The sequence below is a fragment of the Grampus griseus genome, assembly GCF_964374135.1.
Source record: "Grampus griseus genome assembly, chromosome: 3".
Lineage (NCBI taxonomy): Eukaryota > Metazoa > Chordata > Mammalia > Artiodactyla > Delphinidae > Grampus > Grampus griseus.
The window spans coordinates 59660469-59687052 of NC_139019.1; the positions used below are offsets into that span (position 1 = coordinate 59660469).

The following is a 26584-nucleotide window of genomic DNA, read 5'->3' on the forward strand; positions in this document are numbered from 1 at the left end:
AGAGCATGGGCTCTAGGCTGGTGGGCTTCAGTAGTTGTGGCACGCGGGCTCAGTAGTTGTGGCTCATGGGCTCTAGAGTGCAGGCTTCAGTAGTTGTGGCGCACGGGCTTAGTTGCTCCGCAGCATGTGGAATCTTCCCGGACCAGGGCTCGAACCCGTGTCCCTGGCATTGGTAGGCAGATTCTTAAACACTGTGCCACCAGGGAAGTCCCCAACTGCCATTTCTGAGGTGCCATGAGCAAAAGCAGGGTACTGTGCATGATTCCTGCACGCTGAACCACCAAGGCGGTGGGCAGATCACCCAGGCCACCCTTTTCCACCTGACCCACCAATCCTCCCCTACCCTCACCCCATTTAAAGGAACTAGACCACCTTCCTTAGGAAGCGAGCAAGGGCACCGGTTTGTCATTCTCGCTGTCTCCTGCTGCAGCACCAGTCCCAATAAAACCTTGCCTGAATTTCTCATATTGCCTCTTACCAATTTCTATTGATTAAATAATCCAGGAGCCCAGGTTGGTAACATAATGGGTGTCTTCATTTTCATTCTCTGATAGTCAAGCTTCTTTCAAAATATCCAAGCTCTCCAAGGTCAGCTAGAAATTCATTTGCCTCTCATCTGCCAGTTAAGACAGAGTGTTCCAGAAGTGGGTATAGGAGTCAGGCAAAGAAAATTAAAGCTAGGATTAAGAGCTACTGCTAAAGACAGATCAATCTGAGATAAGATAAAGCATATTTGAAGTCATAGTTCATGGAAATCATGAATAATTTTAAAAAATGGATTCAGGACAACTTTACAGATATGTGGTAGAGCCCTTAGCCCTTTCAGATCTTATCTGAAAACCAACAGGGAAATGCAGGGGATTATTAGGAAAACTATAATCAGAAATACTGCCTGGACGCAAACTGGACACCCAGGTCCCTAGTTCTTTGTGATGTCAAATAGATGATGGTAATTTGGGGGCATTAATAGCAGTTCCTTTAGCATTCGCCCGGGAAAAGGGAACATGCATTTAGTAGAAGGCGACATGTTGAAATGCACAGTTAAATTTATTAGCCTGAAACAGGAGACAGGTTTTTTTGTTTTTTTTAAAGGAATTTTGCCATTTTTTTAAAAAAAATTTATTTATTTATTTATGGCTGTGTTGGGTCTTCATTTCTGTGTGAGGGCTTTCTCTAGTTGCAGCAAGTGGGGGCCACTCCTCATTGCGGTGCGCGGGCCGCTCATTATTGCAGCCTCTCTTGTTGCGGAACACAGGCTCCAGACGTGCAGGCTCAGTAGTTGTGGCTCACGGGCTCTTTGCTCTGCGGCATGTGGGATCCTCCCAGACCAGGGCTCGAACCCGTGTCCCCTGCATTGGCAGGCAGATTCTCAACCACTGCACCACCAAGGAAGCCCCTAGGAGACAGGTTTTTGTGTTGGGAGAAAAGTTTAGATTCAGGTAAATTCAGCGCTGCCCTTTACTGTACTACCTATGAGACTTTTTGAGTCGGTTTCTTCACTGTTAAATAAGAATAACCAGGGGCTTCCCTGGTGGCGCAGTGGTTGAGAGTCCACCTGCCGATGCAGGGGACACGGGTTCGTGCCCCGGTCCGGGAAGATCCCACATGCCGCGGAGCGGCTGGGCCCACGAGCCATGGCCACTGAGCCTGCGCGTCCGGAGCCTGTGCTCCACAACGGGAGAGGCCACAACAGTGAGAGGCCTGCATACCACAAACAAACAAACAAAAGAATAACAAGTTCTTCACAGAGTTGTTACAGATTGAAAGTTGCAACTATTCCTAGTATAGTGCCTGGTATGTACCTGTATTTAGTAAATTCGTGATTATAACAAAATAATTAAGCAGCTACTATATTCCAGGCATTGCTGCAAGTCCTGGCACACAGCAGTGAAGAATTAGACCAAGTCCCAGCTCTCAGAAAGCTCATGTTCTAGAGGGAGATGACAAACAATAAACAAATAATCCAGTGTATGTTATGTTAGATGATAAATGCAATTGAGAAAGTTAATGCAGAGTAAAGGGGATAAAAAGTGAAGGGGGCCACCTAGAATCAATGCTGCTTTCTCTTCCTCCTCGTTTCCAGGCTACCCTGGGGATCATCTTCTCAGAGTCACTGAAGTTCTAACTTTCTTAAACTGTGAAATGGAAAAAATAATAATGGAACTGTGCATGGCTTTATTTTTTTAATAAAATTAAAGTTCAGTCTCTCCAAACTTTGATTTGTTTAGAACTTTAGAGCAGAGAGAAAAAGGCAAGATTGCCAAGAAGGCTTGCCGATTTAACATTGACAAAATATTTGAAAGTTGTCCAAAGCTATAGGCTGTAGTGAAGTGGAAAAGGACTTCACTGGAAAAAAAAATTTATGTATATAAAAACAAAAACATGTACCGTAGAAGAAGCAACGGGCAGAGGCTCTCAGGAGACCTGGAATGTCACTAAGGCTCTATTCTTCCTTAGCTGTGGAAATCATGCAACTTCTCTGTGCCTCTTTGTTTCCCTGGCCATAGAGTGATGTGTAGAGGCCACCAGTTCTACAGTTATCCTCTACCCTGACATTACTACCTGACTTTTGTTTTTGAGAACTGAAACACGGACCGCGACATTTATTTCTGTTCTGATTCATTTTTGTTTTTTAAGCGGATGTTGGACTCTAAGGATTCCCTTTTTAGGTACAGAGTTCTCCTTGGCAATAAAATGCAGATTCCTGCTCAGCATCACTCTTTTTCTGGGACAGGGAATGGGTTAGAAAATGTTAACAAGCCAAAGTCTCTTAGGACTTTGAAAAAGGCTTTAATGATTTCTTTCCTTTCACTTCCTCATGCCTCACTTCTTTGGGTGACGCTTTGAAAGCACATTGGTCACTATTGTGGTAAAAATGTTAAAATGATCAACAACATGATATTATTGGAAAATGACCAAATCATGTCAAAGGTGAACGGAACGGTGCATGCCGAGATCTTTACTCAAACATACTTTTAAAATCCTGTTTGACGCTCTTGATATGAATAATCTGTTATTGTTATAAAAACAAAATTGCGTTTTGTCAAACACCTCATTTCAACTAGTTAGAAGGAGAGAGACCTCTGAAAACAATCATGTTTTAAATAATACTGCTTTAAAAATTGTTTTACCAGGTCTAGTAGTTTTCCAGTGTCATCTTTTGTTTTACATTAAAGAAAAAACACTTCTTGCTTTATTAAAAAGACATTTTTCACTAGACGGTGTCAGTTTTTGTTTTAATATTCCTGCAAGCACAGTCAGATGGCAAAGTAAGCTGGCATATTGTATTTATTTGAATCACCCTCCAATGTCCAACCCTAAGAGAAAAATAGCCCAAAATTCTGCAGACAAGTTTCTTTTCTGAGATTCTGCAAAGAAGTGATCTGTGAGCTAGTAGTTACCCAGTGAATGCAGACTGAAATCCCAAAGATTCATTTCAGCACTTGCAAAATAAATCAGGAGCATTTGCTTTTACAATTTCTTCTTAGCGTTAAGTTCTCCATAGAAACATTAGCCACGACAGAGTTTTAAAACCTCCCCAGAGCCTTCAGAGAAGAGCTGACCAGCTGGAACATGAACTTACAACTATTCTCCTGCAGACCACCTATTTTTGCTTTAACCTTCACTTTCTACCATTAACAGATATTTACTTTATTTATTACATTTGGTGATATCTCTATGTGTCGATGACACCAACTTGTTTGTATTAAAACTACCCCTTTATCACACTGGCGTCAATCAACCTCACTGAAGCTCTCCTTACTTCCCTCTTCTGCTTCTGCCAGAGCCCCTTCCACCAGGTATCAGCACCTTCCAGCTGCCCCACTCAAATCCATCCTATAACCTGCTGCAAGAGTCCCCTTCCCTATACTCCCTTGCATCATGCAGCTCCCGTACCCCAAACCTTTGAGCTCTCAAATGCTTCTGTGATAATATCCTGTCCTCTTTGCCCATATTCAGTGTCCTCCATGATCTGATATCAGCTTCAAATCTCCCACCCTCAGCCAACCTCATGCCCCACTCCATTGTCCCTTGTCGTTGCCTGTCCTCCAGGAGTAGGCATTCTCCTTCCAACTCTTCTTCAAGGTCTACCTCAAACCGTATGTTCAAACCCTATCACCTTCCTTGACCATTCCAGTTTACAGTGACTTTCCTAACACCTCTAAATACATAGACTACGCACTCTTTCTTTTTTCTTTTTTTTTGTCTACACCGCGCAGCATGTGGGATCTTAGTTCCCTCACCAGGGATCAAACCCTGGCCCCTGCAGTGGAAGCTCCAGAGTCCTAACCACTGGACCACTAGGGAATTCCCTAAACTACCCACTTATTTGGGTCCTAAATCATACACTCATACTGAAAATTGATATGTGTGAGCTCTAATTGTAGTACTTAATACATGGAATCATAGAGGTGAAAATAACTTGAGATATCTGATTCAACATGTCCAGAAACACAGGAAATTCCCCTTGAACATGCCCCTGTCTGAGTGAACACTGACTGACAGGGTGCTGTGCCTCAAAATGTGGCCATTTCACCTTTGAATTGCTCTTATAAAAAGAGGCATCTGCTTATTTATTTATTTTTGGCTGCATTGGGTCTTTGTTGCTGCACGCGGGCTTTCTCTAGTTGTGGCGAGCGGGGGCTACTCTTCCTTGCGGTGAGCGAGCTTCTCATTGCTGTGGCTTCTCTTGTTGCAGAGCATGGGCTCTAGGTGCACAAGCTTTAGTAGTTGTGGCACGTGGGCTCAGTAGCTGTGGCTCACGGGCTCTAGTGCGCAGGCTCAGTAGTTGTGGCGCATGGGCTTAGCTGCTCTGCGGCATGGGGGAATCTTCCCAGACCAGGGCTCAAACCCATGTCCCCTGCATTGGCAGGAGGATTCTTAACCACTGCGCCACCAGGGAAGCCCGAGGCATCTGCTTTTTAAGGGAGAAAAGGCCCACTCAGCCCATTCCAACCAGGGGAGTGGGATAGAACCTCCTTGCTCTCCCATGGGAAGACACTTCCCTGAGTCCAGCTGAGATGCCTCGTGCTTATTTTCTAACATTACAGGGGAACTTGTTAGAAATGCAGATCCATGAGCCCCAGTCCAGACCCAACTGAACTGGAAAGTCTGAGGGTGGGCCCCCAGAATCTGAGTTTCAACAAGTTTGAGAAGGACTGCAGCTCCCACGTGAAATGGAAACCAGCTGGCCATCCTCTATCTTTGCAGACTACAAAATGGTTAGTGTCAGTATGCCACCTTTTCTCCAACGAAATCATCTCTTATAACTCCAATTAGTTTATTTAGCCAATTATTTTATTTAGCAACCCATACATTCCACATTTGACAAGCAGGTGAGGACACGGGTTTAGAAGAGTCCACATTCCTCCAGATCTTATCACTCTGAGGCACAAAGAGAAAAATAGCTCCAGGTGACTGCATGAAAACAAAACAACCCCCCCCCCCCCGAAATCTTTAAAAACTGCCACAGGTAGTTTAGTTTCCTTAAAAGCTAAGCCGGAAAAGGTTTTTGTGGTGTGCGACCCCAGCTGGGCTGGGCGACAGTTCTGTACTTGGGGGAGGGCAGCGGGCCCAAGGTGATCCGAGGATGACTCGCAGTTGTGTTTTGAGTGGTTGCTCAACGAGTGTTTATCTTGTCCCTCCAGCAAACACACACTCTCAGTTTCTGGTCATGAAAGGGGAACCCGGTATTTTGTAGACAAGGAGTCACAGAAGCAACGTTCGAGGGGAAAGAAGAAAAAAGGAAAAAAAAAAAGTCAAGGCGCAATCTCCCCAGACGAAAAGGAACCGCGCTGTTTGTCCTTCTGTAACCGAGCAACACCCTGGGCGGCTGGGGCTGGCTGTGTCTTCTGCGGTTTCTCTTGCTCTTCTCCGCAGAGGTTCACTTCCACCTTCTAAACGCTCCACAAGTGAAAAAGCAGGCGGGGCGGCCGCGGGCCCCAGTGGCAAGGGATCCCGGCCCAGGGCCCCGTGCAGCCCCTTCCTCCAGCCGCGGGGCCGGACAGGGGCGGGTCCAGGCGGCCGGGCGCTGCGCCCCGCGCGCGGTAGAGGTCGCTGCGCCGCGGCGCGCGCTCTCACCGCGGTGGATAACGGGGCCGGGCTGTAGGAGAAAGGAAACCTGCCCGGGAGGCGGCGGCGGCGGCCCGGAGCGAGCGAGGGAGGAGAGTTCACTTTTGCTCCGGTGTCAGCGCGCGGCGGCGGCAGCGGGCGCTGACGAGGGAGCACCGAGCGAGCGGGGCGCCCATCTCGGGGCGGCCAGGGGAGGGCCGCGAGAGGCCGGATACTAGCGCGCCGGCTGGGCGCGGAGCGGCGAGCCTGGCCAGCGAGGGGAGCCGCGGGGGGCGCGCCGCGTGCGGGCCCCCGGAACCGCGCAGGATGCCCCACGAGGAGCAGCCGTCCCTGCAGAGACCCCGCTACGGCTGTAAGTGCGCCGGGCGCGCGGGGTTCCACTGGCCTTGGGGAGCTCTCTCCCTACGGGAGGGTTGGAGAAACCGAGGGAGCCGGGTGCGCGCCGCGGAGGAACCGGAGGGCAGCGGCTGGGTGGCTGGCAAAGTTGGGAGCTGGAGTTGCAAAGGCTAGTGAGCGGCGTCCTCCCGCTCTCCCCACAAATTCCTAATCCCCAGCTGGCACCCCAGTCCTCTACCCCGCACACCCCACCGTGGCGCGAGGCAGAGCTGGGTCTGCGCCCTGGGACACACCAAGTTGGGCGTTTAAGGGTATCAGGTGAGGAGCCCTCGGAGCTCCTGGACGTTGCCGGCTCGGGCCAGGGGGTGGCGTAAGGGACCCTTTTCTTCCAACTCAGAGGGGAGGAAAGTTTGTTTGCTGTGGCTGCAGGTGGGCTCCGCTAGTAGTGTGCCCGCGCATTCTGCTACTAGCAACGTCGGCTTTCCTGGAAGGGGCGGTGTTTCCTCCTACCCCGCCCCCTCGTGCTTCACCTGGGCCGCAAGAGCCAGTGTGGGCCCCACAGGTGGGAGTCCTTTCCTGCTGCGGCTGAAAGGGACACCTCGCCCATCCCCCCCGTGCGGCGCGCGGGAGGATTGCAGCCGGGACAGGACGCGGCGCTGGGCTCCCCGGGATCCGGTTGGAGCCGCGTGACTTGAATGAGGTAGTGTCGATTACCCAGCCAGGGTCTACCCTCGGAAAGAGGTTGCTTTGGCGGATCTTGAGTGGATAGAGCCAGATGAGAACTAACCACACGGCTTCATGTGCAGAGTTCAGAGTCTTTACCAAACCTGTGTCAGGAAGTATTTCCTTTAAAACAAACAGAAAGTTGGCACGCTCTCTCAACAGGGTTGGCCCTGTCAGTGATCCCTGTGGCGGATCACAGGTTAATCTTTTGCCCAGGCTGGCCTTGGTGGCAGGGGTACCAGGCTTGGGTTAAGATAGTGAACCCTGCTGCATGTTTTGTGGTTCTGGCTGGTTGTGAGGGCCACAGGCTTGCCTAATAAAGGGGAGTAGTCACCGTGCTCACCCTCCCTTTCCTCCCCGCCAGTCTTGGAATGGAGCATCAGAGATGAGAAGTTAATTTTCCCAGGTGACCTTTTCTGTGTCAGCCAGTGAGAAGGCAGCCTGAGGAGTCAGCTGCAGCCTCTGTACTCTAGGGAAGTGCATTTAACAAGTAACCTGGCCCTGCCCTTTGCAGCCTTAGTTTGCACTTTGCCTAACCAACACAGAGGGCAGAGTTCCTTGCGGTGGGATGTGCTCATCCGGAGTGGTGTCAACCATCTTCAGATAGGTGAAAGTCCTTTATGTGTCAGGCTCCCAGAATGTATGGTAGCTTCACTGTGTCAAATGATAAGATGGCCACAATGTGTAGAAACTAGGCGAGTATGAATTTAAAAATGCGTTTTGATATCACATTTTAAACCACGATCTGTTTGCTGTGTCGTCCCTCACGAGTTCAGCGTGCTGGGCAAACTTGCAGTGCCTGCAGTGCATTAATGTGGCAATTCCATCTGCTTCCCTGCGTGAGCGTCTGTGATGGCCCTTGGTTTTCATTGAATGCACCTGTAGTTTTAGAGCGCTCTTAGAAGCGGCAGTCTAGGAGAGTCAGATCCCACAAGCATGAAGAGCATCGCACATCGGCACATAGCCCCTTTTTTTGGAAATTCTCGTCCAGCTTTTCTCACGAGTCTGGTGTAATAGGTGATGTGCCGTCTTGTTGGAACTTATTTTGTGAGGTGTTTCTATAGAACAAAGATGAAATATTAGCTCACTAATGTAATTCTGCAGAGAAGATATGGAGAAAGGAAAAGGGTGAAGCTGCTATACTAATTTAGACGTGAGTAGAATATTATATTACAACCAGAGTATCTTTCTACAATCAAAACTAAATTTAATTGAAAGTTATGCATAGGTATGATTTGCAAAATCATTTTTGTGCTGTTGTAACAAACTGTGATGTATTTGCTAAAGGAGTTCTGAAAACACATTGCCACCACGATCTGTCAAAAGTTTTATTCCAGTTACTTGAGAGTTAAAAAGACCAGCGATAGCAAAGAGGGGCTTTGTGACTAGATGTAGATGATTTCACTCATCACTGATGATCCAGTCAGCATTTAAGTGGCTCCTGTGGGGCAGTAATCAATATGTCTGTGGCAGGAATTGTGGTTTTCTACCCTCTGCAAAACTTCTTTCCTTTCATGAGAAACGTTGTAAATGACGTGTTTCACTATTTGCTTCTCTTTAAAAGTGTAGCGTAAGCCCAGCATGGGTGTGTTTATGTGTGTGTTGCAGGGGAAGGTTCTGGCTGACGCTCTGAGCTTTTGACTGATGCTCTGGTCTGCATGGTGAGATTTCTGAATCAACTGGTAACTGGTGTGTTTCAGTGGTCAACACAACTAAGCCTCTTATCCCTTTCCCAGTACTAGAAATTGAAGTTCTGAACTGTTAAATTCAGGTGTGTAAAACAGGGTTGAGGGCTTCCCTGGTGGCGCAGTGGTTGAGAGTCCGCCTGCCGATGCAGGGGAGGCGGGTTCGTGCCCCGGTCCGGGAAGATCCCACATGCCGCGGAGCGGCTGGGCCCATGAGCCATGGCCGCTGAGCCTGCGCGTCCGGAGCCTGTGCTCCGCAACGGGAGAGGCCACAGCAGTGAGAGGCCCGCGTACCGCAAAAAAAAAACAAAAAAAAAACAAAACACAGGATTGAATACATCTGTGTTTAGGGCAGCTTGGTTCTAACGGTCTATCAGTGCTTTCCTTTGGAGGCAGAGGGATGTATGCAGTGTTGCCCTGCAATGCTGTCTGTAATAGACAAAAAGTCAAGTCCCTCCTACATGCAACTAATGTTTTGGTTGAGCTTTTCAAAAGGTTCTTTCAGGTCACCAGCTAAAGTGTTATTTTAGTATGCCTTTAACTTTAATTACACATGCCCTTAGCCCAAATGACTTGTTTGGGAGAGTTTAAGCTTGTAATATCCAGTTTGTTGGAGAGTTTAGTGTTGCTTAAGGTGTTAGCAAACGCCTTTTTTCCTCTAGGGAACCATTGGTTTGCTTTTGCCCCTCACCTTCCACTCCATAAGCTTTTCAGCAGCTCATTTTATTTAAAAGGCTAGTATACAGGCAGATCTAATGCTTACCAAGTCTTCTCGGTAATCAAAGGAGAAACAAAGGCCACTCAACTTCTGATCTGAGTCAGGTAAGTCCTACAGGTTAGGCACTTAAGCATGGGGTGTGGAATTTAAGTTGTGCTTGTGTGTTTCACGTGCTCTTGTTATCACCTGCTTATTATGACCTCTGAGAGGGCCAGGGGTTTTCCCGAAGCTGAAACCCCCTGATACTGTCTCAAAACCCCACAGCTAGCTGGTGACAGAGGGAGTTTGGAAGCCAGTGCTGTCAGACCCTGAAGCCTTTTCTCACTGGCTGTTGCCATTTGCCTCTCTTGACTCATCAAACGGGGCTTCGCCCCTCCTTTCTCTCTGTTTCAGGTGTTTGTCCTGATTTTCTCAAACTGCAGAAACCTGTAGCCATTTGGATAGTGTGCTCTTTTAAAAGAAGATGGGTGGTATTCTCTCGAGTTTAATTTGGTTTTTTTACCCCTAAGGAAAAGTATGAAAGAATACATGGGCTTTTCGTAGAGTACATCTAGGCTTCAGTAAAACATTCTATGCGTATGCAGAGACATCCCATCTCATTGTGAGGCACTGAAATGAAAGAAAGACTTTTCCATAATATAGCTGCATGCTCCAATGATTCCAAATAGGATAATTTGTAAAACACACTTTATGACATATACTGGCCGTGCCTTAAAGTCTAGGGTTGATGAGAAATCAAGCGGAAGTTTGCAGGGGGTTGACTGACCAGTGAGCCGAGGCTTTTTCCCTTTAGTGTTCCATTTCGTTTTTCTCCCTTGAAAGGCAGAATGGCGTCAGTGAAGTGGCAAAAGCTGTGGTGTTGAGTGGATCCTAGTTGAAATCCTGACTTGGCCATTAACTGCCTGAGTAGCCTTGGGGTTTCTCTTCTACCTTGAAGGATGGTGTTTTCCGCTCCTGTGACAGTGGCTGGTGTGGTTCCTTGCACATAGAGCTAAACGCATCGTAGTGACGTCAGTCAACTGAGCACCTAACATGTACAACACATTGCCGACGAAGGGAAAATGACTGAGACGGTTACAGCTTTACAGCTTATAAGAGAATCTGGAAGGTGAAGAGTAATGCCTATACTTTTACTAGTGTACTTCCAAGTTCTGTGGAAGTGAAGACACGAGAGTGACGGATTTGGGTGGGGAAATGGGAAGGCGTCATGAAGGTTGTGACCACGACCTGGAGGGAGGTCAGAGGGAAAACTGAAAGGCGTTCCCGTGTATTTGTTGCATGAGTATTTTGGGGGGGATGACGCTTAGGAGGTGTGGATAGGTGCTGTGGAAAGGAGGTGTAGCCAGAGGGGAATTTATCATGGAATCCTTTATTTGTAGGCAACAAAAGGCAGAGCTGTCCTAAGAGTAGCTTGATCTAGTCTCTCACTGAAGTATCTCACTCTTTGAGAGGTCTTTTTTTTGGCAAGTGACCTGATGAAGTGGGAAGCGTGGGTGTGCTTGGAATGCATGGGGTTGGGAAGGGCAGGAGGGTGGGTGAGGTTTGGGGACGTGTGCGTCGGGGGGTGCCCTCTCTCTCGTTGCTCAGAGGACCCTTCACCATGCTTCTAGGTTGGGGAATTCTTTTTACTGCCAGGTTGCTTCTGCCAGATAGTTCCGCCAGATAGTTCCACTTGGGATAGGCTAGAAGTAAATCATGATGATGCTTCTGGAACTGGTGGCATCCAACGAATACAAAGAGAGGTAGGTCTGGACCCTCACCGGAGCCTAACAGACTCCAGCCAGGGAGACAGACAGCTAACTCCAAACCATTTCAGAACGTAAATTCTCTGAAAACAGGTTAAAAAAAAAAAAAATGGTGTAGTTACAGCAGGGCAAGGACAGCGAAATTATCTAGGGGGTAGGGCTTCTTCTCCCTCTTTTTTTCCTCATACTCTCCATTACTTAATGGCAATTTTGACTTCTGAAATTTCACTGGAGGTTTAGGGCAGTCACAGGAGAACATCTCAGTTTGGTTGAAAGTGGCTAATGCCGAGTTTCCAGTTCATTAGCAGGTCCTCAGATTGGACTACACTCTCACTGGACTCTCCCTTAACTTTACAGTCATGGGTTGTGCATGGCCCTTCTTTCCAAGGTGACCAAGGGCACTGACAGCTGTTTCTCCGGTCAGTGCAGTGGCTTTGCTGGAGCAGTTCCTGGAGCAGCAAGGGCTGTAGAGCATCACCTGGGAACCTGTTGGAAAGGCGAATCCCCTGCCCCACCCAGACCTCCTGAGTCGGGCAGTGTGTGTGTGGGGGTCCTACAAGGGCTTCTGATGCACTGCTCTAGTGCCAGGGTGAAAAAGCATCCCTAATACACAGGTTACCCTCTCCACAGTGCTTGCAAGTTTTTGTCATGTAAGTAAAAACACGTGAGCACGTCACCAAATGCTTTATTTACAGTGTGCCTTGTGTGTTTGACTTGAGCACACACATGCATGGCATACAAACCCCGGCATTGATTTCTGGACAGGTTTGTGTTTATTTTATAGGATCTGTTTCGGTATGGCGTTAAGATTGCTTTTCTCCCTTCTGGGAAACAAATGTGATTTAGAAGATAAAGTGCCAAATCTCCACTAACTAGGGATTAAGTGACATCAACTCCCCAGGGATCTCTAGGGGGAGGTGGTGCTCTCTGGAGCCATTGGGAAGGCTGAGTGAGCTGGGGAACCTGTTTGTGGAATAAGGAAGGTCCCAATCCTGGCCATTCTGGACTTTAATCCTTGTAGGGTGGGGCCTGGACAGTAAGGGTTGAAAGTTGTCTCTTCCCTCCATTTTTTTCATCCAGGACAACTTCAAGTGTTCTTCATTCATTCACAACTTTGAGAGCAGTTGAGTATGTTAGCAGAGATACTATCTGATAGGAATTATTAGTGCACCTAGGTCATGCCCACATTACAGAAAATTACTGATCTGTTTATTTTTCTATTGATTAAAGATAGGAGGACATTCCTCTGATTTTTTTGCTTAGGATCCCCAAAGAGGACTTTTAATTGTTCTGCTTTTTCCATTACTCCTGAATCTCTAAAGAAGGACATTTTTATATCATTTTTTGCACATTAAGGCAGATTAGTTCCTGATAATTTGGGCTCACTTCTCATTTTATTGCCAATATGAACTCAGTCTTACATAATGTTCAGGCAGATCCTTAGTCATCTTCATATAAATGGACTTGATTTGCATGTGATTGAAGCAACAGAAATTTGAAATACTTAAGGAATGCTTAGGTTCAGTACCTAGCTGGTAACCTGGAACCCTGGTACCTAGAAGACACTCAGTCAATATTTGCTGTTGTGACAGATTTTACTTAAAGTGTCAGCACTGCACTGTTGGTCTGAATGAGGAACTTGTTTCTATTATCTGTTAAATTAAAGATAATCTCAAGAGTTTGACTGCCAGGCAAATATTTAATGTTGAGTTAAATTTGCTTTCACCCTCTGTGGAACCTAGGCAAGTTATTTTAATTTCTCTGTGCTTCCGTTTCCACCCCTCTAAAGTGTAGATGGGAAAGTGCATGCTCAGAGGGTTAAATGATTCAATGCACTTTCAGAATGTGTCTCCATAGTGCCCGCACTTGACTGGTGGGGGAGGGGTGGCAGTAGTATTGCTCTCATCTCTGCTGCCCCTTGCCTGTCTCCCCACCTCCTTGCCCTCTTCTCACTTTAACAGAAAGTGGATTTAAAATCTTGGCCCTATATATGTTTTTTAAATTGAGATATAATTGACATAAACATCCCATGCTTTCTTGAACGTATATACTCAACGGGAAAATAGTTATCTGTATGGAAGTGGAGTCAGTCTATCAGTTTGGGTGGAGATCAAATTCTTGTTCATGTATACTTAAAAAAAACCCAGCTAACATGTTCTTTTGCTGACTGTTAACAAATAAAGTTGGATGGTGGGTTGGATTTCTGCGCTGCATTGTTTTATCATCTTAAAAGTGGTTGCGGAATTGTCACTAGCATACCTGAGTGAGGAATTATTCTGCAGTTACTAAGCAACCTGTTGTCTCATTTCAGGGTTAAGTTGATCATAGCTGCTGAGGCTGGTTTGAAAGCCCAAGGGTTCATGACACTATCGAGATAGGAAGAAGCTGCTTGAAATAAGTGTTAATCTTCATGCCTAATTCAGATTGTGGAGTTTGGCTTTGATGAGAGCATTGTCCAACCTTCTGGTCAACCTAGTACTGTGGGGATTTAGAAGGGGGTTGAGCAAGAGGAGGAGGAAGTGTGCTGGGTTCATTTGACATCCCTCAGGATCCCTTACTGCCTCTAGAAAGATAGTGGAACTTTAGGTTCATGGGCCAGTGAAGTTCAACTTAGAGGAATAATTGGGATATTGGAGCCATTGGAAGTAGAGAATCTTCGTTGCTTCTTGTGTCCCCACATTCAGATTACTCATTCATTCTGCTCTTCCCCCTTTCTTCTACCAGGGTTTTGTTTTGTTTTTTGTTTTTTCCAGGAAGTTTCATACAAATGTTTCCTATCGACCCTTCTACTCCTCATCTCCCCCAGAAGGGAGCATTGGGAACAGCCAGACTTGCCTGGTTCCTACCTGGGTCCCTGGGTATGTCGGTCGCTTCCACATTCTTTGCCTCAGCCCTGAGCTGACCAGGCAGGCTTCGCAGGGTTGGGGTAAGGGACCCGGCAAGATGCCAGTCACATTATCAGCCTCACAGAGTATGAGTTCTCCGTTCACCCACCCCATAAACTCTGCTCCCCTCGTATCAGATCCAGAGCCTTACTCATACTGCACTCTTAGGAAGTTTTTCCGAGAAATGGTCATTACGTAGCTAACACAGATAGGCTCTCACTTCCGTTCTGTTTCTACTAATGATTTTTATTTTCCAAAGGAAAAAATATTCATTTAAAAAGAGTGAGGCCTTCTTTCTAGATTAAAATTATCCAGTGCTTAAAATTACCTGAAATCTATACCATACTCCCTTAATCCTTGTCCATTTTTATTTCCTTGATGCTTTTTTTAGGCCTCTTCCCCCTCCCTCCCTCAGTTTTTTTTAAAGATTCAGTTGTAATATTTAAAGTCACAAAATTTAAAATATATAAAAAAATAAAGAGAATGTATAAAGATACAGTTATCTGTCCATGAGAACCAGGGACACATGGGTCCTTTCCTTGCTTTGGCACTGATTCTGGGGACAGTTTCAGAGCTTTCCTCCTCAGTTCTGCAATAGAATATATGCTGTTGTCAGTTGGAATTGGCCAACAGTTTGGAGGATTGTGCTTTTGTGTTATTCTTCAAAGTAGACTCTGGTTGTTAACTTTGCGCATTGGATTAGGTGAACTCTGAGAAAGAAATGGAACTTATAACGTGCTTCTGTGTAGTGGTTTTGAAATCTTTGAAAATGTGTACCTTTGCTCTGTTGAGTAGGACAGACAAAATCCAGCAACCAAACAGGGAAGATAGACTTAACCTGTGTACTCATGAATATCTCTAGAAGGTTATGCAAACATCTTTTTAGAGGTTACCTTTGGGGAGAGAGACTGAGGGCAAGGGTGAGAATATTATTTGAATTGTTTTTACCACGTATTACCTTTCAAAAAATAAAGCAAATGTGTTTTGAAAAATATTGTACTACATTGGGACTTCCCTGGTGGCACAGTGGGTAAGAAAATGCCTGCCAGTGCAGGGGACATGGGTTTGATCCCTGGTCCGGGAAGATCCCCTGTGCCGCGGAGCAACTAAGCCCGTGAGCCACAACTACAGAGTCTGTGCTCTAGAGCCTGTGAGCCACAACTACTGAGCCCACGTGCCACAACTACCAAAGCCCATGAGCCTAGAACCCGTGCTCCGCAACAAGAGAAGCCACCGCAGTGAGAAGCCCGCACACCACAACGAAGAGTAGCCCCACTCGCCCGCACTCACCACAACTAGAGAAAGCCCGTGCGCAGCAACGAAGACCCAAAGCAGCCAAAAATAAATTAATTAAAAAAAACAAATATTGTACTACATTGGGACTTACCTGGTGGTGCAGTGGTTAAGAATCTGCCTGCCAATGCCGGGGACATGGGTTCGAGCCCTGGTCCGGGAAGATCCCACATGCCATGGAGCAGCTAAGCCCATGTGCCACAACTACTGAGCCTGCGCTCTAGAGCTTGTGAGCCACAACTACTGAGACCATGTGCCACAACTCCTGAGCCCACATGCCACAACTACTGAAGCCCGCATGCCTAGAGCCCGTGCTCCGCAACAAGTGAAGCCACCCCAATGAGAAGCCCGTGTACCGCAACGAAGAGTAGCCCCCAGCTCACCGCAACTAGAGAAAGCCCATGCACAGCAGCAAAGACCCAACACAGCCAAATATAAATAAATAAATAATAAAAATAAATTTATTAAAAATTGTACTACATTGATGACTCCGAGAATAACATGGATGAAATAGAACAGCAATAAAATCCATGAAGGTCACAACTGTGTCTTTTGGTCACTGCTGTATCCCCAGTGTCTGGCATATAAGTCATTCAACATGTCAGCAGTAGTTCTTTCTAGGTAATGAGATAATGGGTGAACTTAAAAAAAAAGTCTTTTCTGCTTCTCCAAATTTTCTACTATAAAAATGTTTTTGTTTTGTTTTTTCAGACAAAGAAAAAAGACTATTAATTTTGTGCATAACACATTCTTTAGTTATTTTTTTTAAACATCTTTATTGGAGTATAATTGCTTTACAACGGTGTGTTAGTTTCTGTTGTATAAAAAAGCGAATACATATACATATATCCCCACATCTCTTCCCTCTTGCGTCTCCCTCCCTCCCACCCTCCCAATCCCACCCCTCTAGGTGGTCACAAAGCACCGAGCTGATCTCCCTGTGCTATGCGGCTGCTTCCCACTAGCTATCTATTTTACATTTGGTAGTGTATATATGTCCATGCCACTCTCACTTCGTCCCAGCTTACCCTTCCCCCTCCTTGTATCCTCAGGTCCATGCTCTAGTAGGTCTATGTCTTTATTCCTGTCTAACCCCTGGGTTCTTCAGAAAATTTTTTTTCTTTTTATATTTCATATATGTATGTTAGCATACGGTATTTGTTTTTCCCTTTCTGACTTACTTCACTCTGTATGACAGACTCTAGGTCCATCCACCTCACTACAGATAACTCAATCTCGTTTCTTTTTATGGCTGAGTAATATTCCATTGTATATATGTGCCACATCTTTATCCATTCAACTGTCGGTGGACACTTAGGTTGCTTCCGTGTCCTGGCTATTGTAAATAGAGCTGCAATGAACATTGTGGCACATGACTCTTTTTGAATTATGGTTTTCTCAGGGTATATGCCCAGTAATGGGATTGCTGGGTCGTATGGTAGTTCTATTTTTAGTTTTTTAAGGAACCTCCATACTGTTCTCCATAGTGGCTCTATCAATTTACATTCCCACCAACAGTGCAAGAGGGTTCCCTTTTCTCCACACCCTCTCCAGCATTTATTGTTTGTAGATTTTTTGATGATGACCATTCTGACTGGTGTGAGGTGATATCTCATTGTAGTTTTGATTTGCATTTCTCTAATGATTAACGATGTTGAGCATCCTTTCATGTGTTTGTTGGCAATCTGTATATCTTCTTTGGGGAAATGTCTATTTAGCTCTTCTGCCCATTTTTGGATTGGGTTGTTTGTTTTTTTGATATTGAGCTGCGTGAGATGCTTATAAAATTTGGAGATTAATCCTTTGTCAGTTGCTTCAAAAATGTTTTTATACTTAGAAAAGTTAGAACAGTTACCCTTTGCTACTCAAGATACAAAGTTATTGTTAGCTATGAACTTTGCCTTGAAAAAATTAGAGTCTGAAAAACAGGTCTGTTATTATGGGAAGGATCCAGTGGAGATCTAATTTTCTAGGGTATCTGTGTCTGTGTGTGTGTGTGCGTGCGTGTGCGTGTACATGCGCACATGCTTGTGTGAGAGACAGAGATTGAAAGGCTAAAGTGTTGAGAGGCCCAGGATGCTCTAGTTAAGCTGTTGTAGTTGGGATCGAGATGATGAGAGGTTGGATGAAAACCATAAAGATAAGCAAGGTGAAGCAGGGAGCGGTGATAGGCAAAAATCCCAGGTGAGCAGTAGCTAATCAAAGTTTTTAAAATTTGTGAAGGGAAAGTGTGTGGGAAGCCGACTTGTAAAAGGCAATGGATCAAGAAATAGTGTTCACAGTGAAATAAAGGTGGTTGACATAAAAGCAGGGAGTTATTCTCCTGACTCTGGAGAACTCTCAAGCGCCTCACCGAGGTAGACCACTCATTATTTTTTTATTCAACACGACGTGCTGGATGCTGTGTGTATGATGGAAGTTCTCCGGGGATTGTAGACTAAATGCCTTCGGTAAAGTGTGAGCAGAGCCTTATATAAAATGGATAAGAAGCTTCGGAGTGTCCCTGAGCTGGAGGTGGCATTTGCTACTTTCACCACTCAAATGGGGAGGAAAACATTTGTGAACAGTATGCAGACAGAGCAAGGTGAGTCTCCCCCTTGGAAGCTGGCATCATCCCCTGAATTATGTTGTAAAACTGAGGTAGCTGGAATGGAAGTGTTGTCACCCTGGAGGGATGAGAGTCATGGGGCACTGTGACGGCAAGGGCAGCGCCTAGCATCTGAGGGCTTAGGTGGAGGTACCACTTACTGTATGGCATGGGGTATGGCTTCTCTGAGCTTCCGTCTACACATTTGAGAAGTGGGTTTATGTTTACCTCAAAAGGGGAGTGAGGTACGGGAGATTGCTCTGAAAACTGTTCAAGTGTTACATAGGGGTGGTGTGGGGTAATTTAGCTGCTTACATGAATACCTCTTTCAGTGTTGAAAAGGGCTCATCACTCTATCGCCTACCTCAAAGGCAGTGCCACTTCAGTTTTATGACATAGGCTGTTTTTGGACCCATGTTTGAAATGAGGCTTCCCCCCCCTCCTTCTCCAGTTTGAAAAGCAAAATTTTCGCTTTGGGTAGCAATATGTTTGAGATATAAATTTTCTAAATCCTAGTGTGTAATCTTTGGCCAGATTCTTCCTTATCTATCTAAACATTTGTCTTAGTAGGCAGTGTAAATAATGAAAACATAAGGGAATAGTAGGTGCCTCAAAGTTGAAAAGACATTTCAAGAGTCTTTGAGACCTCTGCTATAGGAGAATGTTTCTTAAAGGGCAACTATTTTATGAGACATGGGAAATCTACAATGAGGGGGGACAATAAAGTTTGGGAGACACTTGTTTCCTAGTCTGTTGATAGAGCTCATTTCTGTACAAAGTTGAAATGTTGTGGCTTATTTTTAAGAAAAGTAAGGGAAGGGTGGAAGGTAGGGCAGCTGGGATCATTTGGGACTGAAGAAATTTCCCAGGGCCGCTGGGTATCAACAGTGGGCCACCCTCTTAGGTTAATTGCACATCTCTGGCTGTTATACACGCCGTAATATCACATCTCGGTTTAGAGCTCTTTTAATTCCTAGTTGTCAACCTGACTGCCCATTATAATCTCCAGGGGAGCTTCACAAAGAAAACACTGATTCCCTGGATCCCAGCCCCCAGATGTTCTGTTTATTTGTGTGGGGGTAGAGCTCTGGCATAAACATTTTTATTTTGTTTTATTTTGATTTTTTTTTACTTAAAAAATTTTTGAGCCCTCAGAACCACAAAGAAGGATACTTTGAATGTCCATGCCTTTCACTTAGCTTCACACTGTTAACATCCTGCTGCACCGTTGCATCTGCAGAGACTCTGACAGCTTAGCCCTAAATACTTCACGCATCTCACAGGCCAACAACAAGGATACTCTCCTCCACAACCCCATCTTCCGTACCCCTGGTACCGTGCGTTAAAGTCTACCATCCACTTTTAAATTCTACACTAAGATCTCCCTCAACTGTACTTTATAGCCATTTTTTTGGATCCAGCGTCCAGTCAAGTGTCTCACATTGCCTTTGGCTGTCATGCCCCCCTCAGTCTTGCCCAGGCTGGAACAGTGCTTCCACTCCCTTTTAATTCAATGACATTGAATCCCCTAAGAAGCCCAGGTGCAATTCTTGGCATGAAAGCCTCATGAGTGACGACGTTTCCTCCCAGTACATCACATCAGAAGTCCACCATGTCCAACGTGTTACTACCAGTGATTAATAGATATTTTAAGAAATCTCCATGGGAGATTCCAGTGTGCGGCCAAGGTTTGAAATTCATTGAATTAATGAAAACCCCTTTCTCTGCGTGTACACGTGTTTGTCGTAAAGTACAGAGCATCAAGTTTACCATTTTAACCATTCTTAAGTGTAAGTGCAGTAGCGTTAGGTGCGCTCACATTTTTGTGCAACCATCCATCTCCAGAACTTTTTCATCTTCTCAAACTGACACTGTATCCATTCAACAATAGCTCCCCATTCCCCCCTCCTCCCATTGCCTGTAACCCACCCTTCTTTCTCTGTCTTTCTCTGCTTTTGACTACCCTAGATACATCATATGAGTGGAGTCATACAGTGTCCTTTTGTGAGTGGCTTGTTTCACTTAGTTTAGTGTCCTCGAGATTCATCCAAGTTGTACCATATATTAGAATTTCCTTCCATTTTAAGGTTGAATAATATTCTCTTGTACATATATACCATATTTTGTTTATTCGTCTGTTGATGGACAGCCTGGGTAGTTTCCCTTTTGGCTCTTGCGAATAATACTGCTATGAACATAGGTGTACAAGTATATACCTATGAACAAAAGTTTCCTTCTTTTGCATGTATACCCAGAAATGGGATTGCTCGATTGTATGGTAATTCTATGTTTAATTTGGAGGGAATTGCCCCACATCTCTCCCTTTTCAATTAAGTGAATTGAAGCCTCAGAAGAGTAAAATATCTTTGAGTTCAAGGGAGAACTCAGAATGCAGGCCTCTGGGCTCCTGTTCAGATGACCAGCCCAAGGTCATGTGTGGATCCCTCTTCTTCATAGAAGATAAAGACCAATGTCTAGATGTGGCAAGATTTACTTCTTTGCAACCCCGGGTGGGAGGCAGGACAAGGGTTAGCATGTAGCATTTCATTTACATTATGCATAACCTTTAAGAGAGTTTAGCTTTTGGTTGATCATTTAAATAGTATTACTCCATAGACAAGGGGTTGCCTTTGGACTCTGTAAGTAGTGCAAAGGGAGGTAACTGGTTGCCTCTCTGGGGTGTATAGGATTTTTTTTTTAATATATAAATTTATTTATTTTATTTATTTACTTTTGGCTGCATTGGGTCTTTGTTGCTGTGCGCAGTCTTTCTCTAGTTGAGGCGAGCCGGGTCTACTCTTCGTTGTGGTGCACGGGCTTCTCATTGCGGTGGCTTCTCTTGTTGTGGAGCAGGGGCTCTAGAGCACAGGCTCAGTAGTTGTGGCTCGCGGGCTTAGTTGCTCCGTGGCATGTGGGATCTTCCCGGACCAGGGCTCAAACCCATGTCCCCTGCGTTGACAGGCAGATTCTTAACCACCGCGCCACCAGGGAAGTCCCGGGTATATAGGATTTTGAGTATTGTTTTCATTTGTTAAGCTGGCTCCTCCAAATACAGTTAACCCTTGAAAACATGTGTTTGAACTGCTCAGGTCCACCTGTATGTTTTTCAGTAGTAAATATTGCAGTAATACATTATCCTCGGTTGATTGACTCCGTGGATACGGAGGGACCGCCTGTTAGTTACATATGGATCTTTGACTGCAGAAGGTCGATGCCTCTGACTCCGATGTTCAAGGATCAACTGTATTAGCTCTGTGACCTGGGGCAAAATCATAACTTCCCTGATTCATGCTGTTCAACTGTAAAATGGGGATAATAATAGTAGTTAGAACTCAATGAATTAATCTACATAAAAATGCTGTGTCTAGTACCGAGAAGGCACTCAGTGCAAGCTATTAATATATCTCTCATCTATTTCAATGATGCTAGTTAGATAATTCCAATCATCCTTGGAAGTATTATTTGGAATGCTGATATTTTTAAAATGAGTTATTGAGTCGTACTAGACTTGGTGTCTCCATTTGGCTGTCTTGTGGCTGGCAGACAGAGGCTTCTTACGTGGTGACTTTTACCCAGAGCAGAAGGTGGCAGGACCCTGTGAGAGCAAGGGCTCTAGAACAACTGTGGACTGAAAGTAAGGGGAAGCCATTTCCTAAGGGTGAGTGTTGGTCATTTTTATACACTGCTGGGGCCATGGAGTCCAGAGTAAGAAAGTGTGTTTGGAGGATTCTGGCTTCATTGTCCCTGGCTTAGTTAGAGCCAAGACTAGACAACCTGCTGTTTTGGAAGGCTGCTCATCCTTCGGCTCCCTGGTTGGAAATGAGCATTACGGGATCAGCAGTCTAGTTCTGTGTAACCAGGTTGTCGTCTCTTAATGATTAGTTTGGAATGCGTGCCGAGTATCACTTGTGGAGTTCCTAGGATTATTTAACAAGAGGGTTAGGGTTAGGCTCTGCAGAATAGCCTGGAAGTATTGAAACTGGGACAATCCTATTTCACTGGAGGATCCTGATCTTAACCCTGGTCTCTGCACAGCCCTGGGAGAGACATCCCATGGTTTTTCGTGCCTGCTAGGAGGGGACAGGACCACGAGAGGTGGGCATTGTGTACACAATTCTAAGAAGAGGGGACTGGTTCCTACCTTCTTCTGTCAGTTTAACCTCTGATGATGCTGATAATAACAAATATAGAGTGCTTGTAGGTGCCAGGCGTGGCTCTGAGCACTTTATATGAATCACCCAGTTTAATCCTTAGGACAACTTTCTGAGATTGGTAATATTATCCCCATTTTATAGGTGGGAAAACTGAGGTACAGAGAGGTTAAGTAACTGCCCAAGGGCCCACAGCTAGTAAGTGGCAGCGTTAGGATTTGAACCCAGGCAGTGTGACTACAGACCTTGTGCCTGCTGTACCTGTTGGATACAAGTTAAAAAGTCAGTTTTGTGTACTTGGTACTATGTTTTCTGGGTAAAGCATTTTAGCCATCGGACTAGTTTCCTTTTGTAACAAATTAAAACAAACTGTGTGGCTTAATATAAGAGACATTTATTCTCCCACATTCTCTAGGCTAGAAGTCCAAAATCAAGGTGTTGGCTGAGCTACCCTCTCTCTGAAGGCTCTGCTGGGAGGTCCTTCCCTGCCTCTTCCTAGCTTATGCTTGTTGCTGGTAGTCGTTAGAGTTCCTTGGCTTTTAGGTGTATCAGTCCAGTATCTGCCTCCACGGTCACATGGTGTTATCCCTGGCTGTTTTTTCTTCTTATAAGTCATTGGGTTAGGGGCCACCCTAATCTATTGTGACTTCATTTTAATTTATTGCATCTGCAAAGACCCCATTTCCAAATAAGTTCACATTGTGAGATTCTGGGCAGACATGAATTTGGGGGGGGGGATACTGTGCAATGCAGTATAGCCATTAAATTTGGGCAAAGGAAGAATTTCAGACATCTGAACTTTCTGGCACAGTGACTTTAGCTGGTCATGAACAGTGATGTATAGGGAATTCCCTGGCGGTCTAATGGTTAGGATTCACTGCTGTGGTCCCAGGTTCAATCCCTGGTCGGAGAACTAAGATCCCACAAGCATGGCATGGCCAAAACAAAACAAAGTAAACAGAAAAGTAAACAAACAAAAAAACAGTGATGCGTATGACCAGGGAGAGGCAGGGAGTTAGTGGGGTTGGCTAGTGCCTGCTGTCAAGTCCATGCTTGGTCATCACCAAAGCTGAGATATCATCACGAAAACAGATGAACGAAGGAAAAGTGTAGAAGCAGCGGAGATCAAAGAAAGGATTTGGAAGCATCAGAAGGCGGTGGTGCCTGGATGGTCGCTACCTAGTGAGAGAAAGACAGCAGTAATTGCAGCACTGTTGAGGAGCCAGCACCACATAATGATAATTTAAATCCTCTCTCAGTGACTTAAAACCTATTCAGCGCATTCTGAATAAGAGAACTGGGAAGTGTGTGGTTCTTCTTAGAGATGTTTCTGTCAAGTTCACCTTGTGGTGCATGCAGGTTTAGGCAACAGTTAAGCATAAAATAGGCTCGTTTAGAAGTCCTTTGATTAGGCTGGATGGCTGAAACATACATTGTTTCCAACATAATTTTTATGGCAACAGGACTTTCTGCCATAGATCCATAACAGGTTTACAAACAGCCACTTTCTGTTTTTTGCTCAGACTGATAAAAGGTCAGAAGTACAAATTTGGAGCTTATCTGTAGACTTCTGTGAAGGGCTTACACATTGTTTTTGGTGTATTTGTATCCCTCTGCCTTCATTGTTCTTGTCTGCTTTTGTTTCCTTTACCTAATTTCATTTCTTTGTATTTATACATTCCCCCCCCTGCCCCCCACATATCTATCTTTGTTAACCTGCTCAGATACTTTTAGGAAGAAAGTGAGATGTAAGTGAAGTGGTCAGTTGACAAATGAGCCCCTTGGCCTGGTCTCTGCTCTCAGAGAGCTGACCTTCTGATGGGGGAGATGGCACCGTGTCTCAGAGCCCTGGTTCTGTCACTCACTACCATTCAGCTCTGGTTTCCCCTCCCGCAGAATGAAGGGATGAAGTAGTGGTACCTATCTGATGGCATCATGAGAACGAAATGGGATGCAAATGTAAAGCACTTAGCACAGTACCTGGCGCGTAGAGCATGCTCAGTGGGTGGAGAAAGGAGCATTCCAGAAGAGGAGATAGTGTGAACTGAAGCCCGGGATTGATATGCCTCAATCCCATGCATGCAGGACGGATTAGAGGGAAGGAGAGCAGAGTGGATGGAGTGTCCTGACAGCTGTGAAGGCAAGGATTCTTAGACACTGAAGAGGCACCAACAGTTGGACCGTTTTTGCTTCTTCCTCCTGAGCATTCCTTCTCATCGTCAGTGACTCCAAGCCCATGCCTGCCTTGCTATTTCTTCCCCCTGTATTTGGTCCATGTGGAGCTTGTCCTAGCTCAGGGCAAGCCTCTTGACTGACTCCAGCAGAATTCAAGGAGAGGTTTGAAACTCATAACCCTGGTGGCCAAGACTGTTTAGAGAGATGGATCCTTCATTAAAATTTTATTGCTTCAGTTTCCTTTTTCTTCTCCATCCTCTTTATTTACTACCTTCTGTTCCACATAAACTTTTGAAGTCTGAATAGCAGACAGCTGTTAATGTTGCCATTGGAGAACCACAGAAAACTTAAACTAGTTTTGAATGATGTGGAGAAGTGCTTAGAAAATAAAGTGAGAAAGCAGGATACACTGTGGTGAATTTAGAACTTAACTCCTGTGGGGGAAAGGACTGGAAGGAGGTACATCACATTGTTAACAGTTGTTTTAAGTAGAACTATGTTTCCTACTCTGTAGTTTTCATTTCTCTCAGACCTGTAATCATTAAAAATGGGGGGGACCCCACCCACATTAGTTTTCATATTACTGCTTCTGTTTGTGAGATAAGAAGCTCTTCCCCATCTGGACTTTGCTGACTTGGGATAATATCGTCTGGTGTAGAGACTGTTGGTGTGATGAAATGAATTGCCAGTGAATCAGCTTGCTGGCCTGGCTTTTCTGCTCCCTTTTTCCCAAGCCTATGGGCTTCATCCAGCCATTGAGACCTTGTGGGTCAGTGCTTGTGTGCCACATGGAAATAGGACTTTTTCACATGTGCTGGTGTCAGGAGTTGGAGGATGGAATGCATTTGAATTGGAAGTTGTTGTGTAACTCACTTCATGGGTCAGATTGAGAGCAGGTTTTCCCATGGTCTGTGCCAATAACCTCACTGTTGAGACCCTCGAGTCACAAGATGAGAGCGTGTGTGCCCAGTTCTGAGTTTCCCTTCATCGGCGTCCAGTCATTTCCAGTGGGCAGAATTTCGGTCAGCTGGCGCATCGCCAGCAGGGGCCAAATTAGGCATAATTGCACATGAGCTTAACTTTCAGGTCTGTGGCCTACTGTGCTCTGCAGAAGCATGCCAGGCCTGGAGCTTTGTTCTCCCTGGGAATAGCATGCCCAGAAGAAAGGTTACAGTATAATTCATCATCCAAACCTAGATACCTTTATGGCAGAAGAGGAATTCTAGTAATTATGCCAAGGCAACCATGTCAGCTGGGCCATTTCTGGGCACACGGGGACGTATGGTCCCCTGCCCGGTAGGATGGCTCTTTCTCTGTTCTGTGAAATGAACTTCAGTTTCCTAGACAGAGTCTTCACAGCAACCTTTGGAGGAGAGGGGAAGACAAAACTGTTGGAGAGGATGCCGGGGCATTCTAGAAAAGGGGAAGCAGGGGTCCTTTTCAGGAAAGTTGAGCTAAAAATAGAGCGCTGCCATTCAGCAGTGGCTTGGGTGCTTCAAATGCTGGGGTCCGTGCCATTGTTTCTTTTCTTTGCATTCCTTGTGAGTCCTGGCTCCTTTTCCTCTGTTATAAAGGAACCAGTCTGTGTGCTGACTCGTCTGGGATGCAGCCCCTTTAATACACCGCGGAGCTGGACCAGAAGATCACTAAGCCCCTTCCCGCTCTCACAGCCTGTGATTTTATAATAGGTGATCTCAGGCCTGCACTGCATGAGTAATGAGCAGGGGACAGGCACAGGGCCTGACCCTCGTGGCTGTCACACACTCAGGCCAGCTCCTGTTGGAGGCAGGAGTGGAAAACCATTGAGTGAGGGGAGTACAGGCCTTTGACTGGGGAGTGGGTTTCTTGGTGGGGTGAACAGTAAGTGATGGGGGCACTGAGAGGGAAGAGGAAACGACACTGTAGATAATCCGATAGGTCAGGGTTTCTCAGCTTCAGTACTTCCAACATTTTTGACTAGTTAATTCTTGGTTGTGGGGAGCTGTTCTGTGCATTGTAGGATTTTTAGTGGCATCCCCGACACACTGTATGCCAGGAGTGTTCCCAGTCACTTGTGACAACCCCAAATGTCTCCAGACATTGCCAGATGTCCCCCGTTGAGAATCATTACCATAGGTAAAGAAACAGAACTGTTTTATGGATGTTTTCTTTTTGCGTTGCTGTGTTTTGTACTGGCCAGGCTCCAACTTAAGCTTTTGTAATACCATTTACTGG

At 45.6% G+C, this 26584-nt stretch overlaps 1 protein-coding gene across 1 annotated transcript in view; it reads left to right on the forward strand.

The window, feature by feature from the left end:
* The first annotated feature begins 6334 nt into the window (after positions 1-6334).
* IQGAP2 (IQ motif containing GTPase activating protein 2) overlaps positions 6335-26584 on the forward strand; it is a 289265-nt gene continuing 269015 nt past the window's right edge. The window contains exon 1 of the mRNA XM_082650860.1: positions 6335-6424. Coding sequence (XP_082506986.1) covers positions 6379-6424 — 46 coding nt within the window. The 5' untranslated portion in view covers positions 6335-6378. The remainder of the gene's footprint in view (positions 6425-26584) is intronic.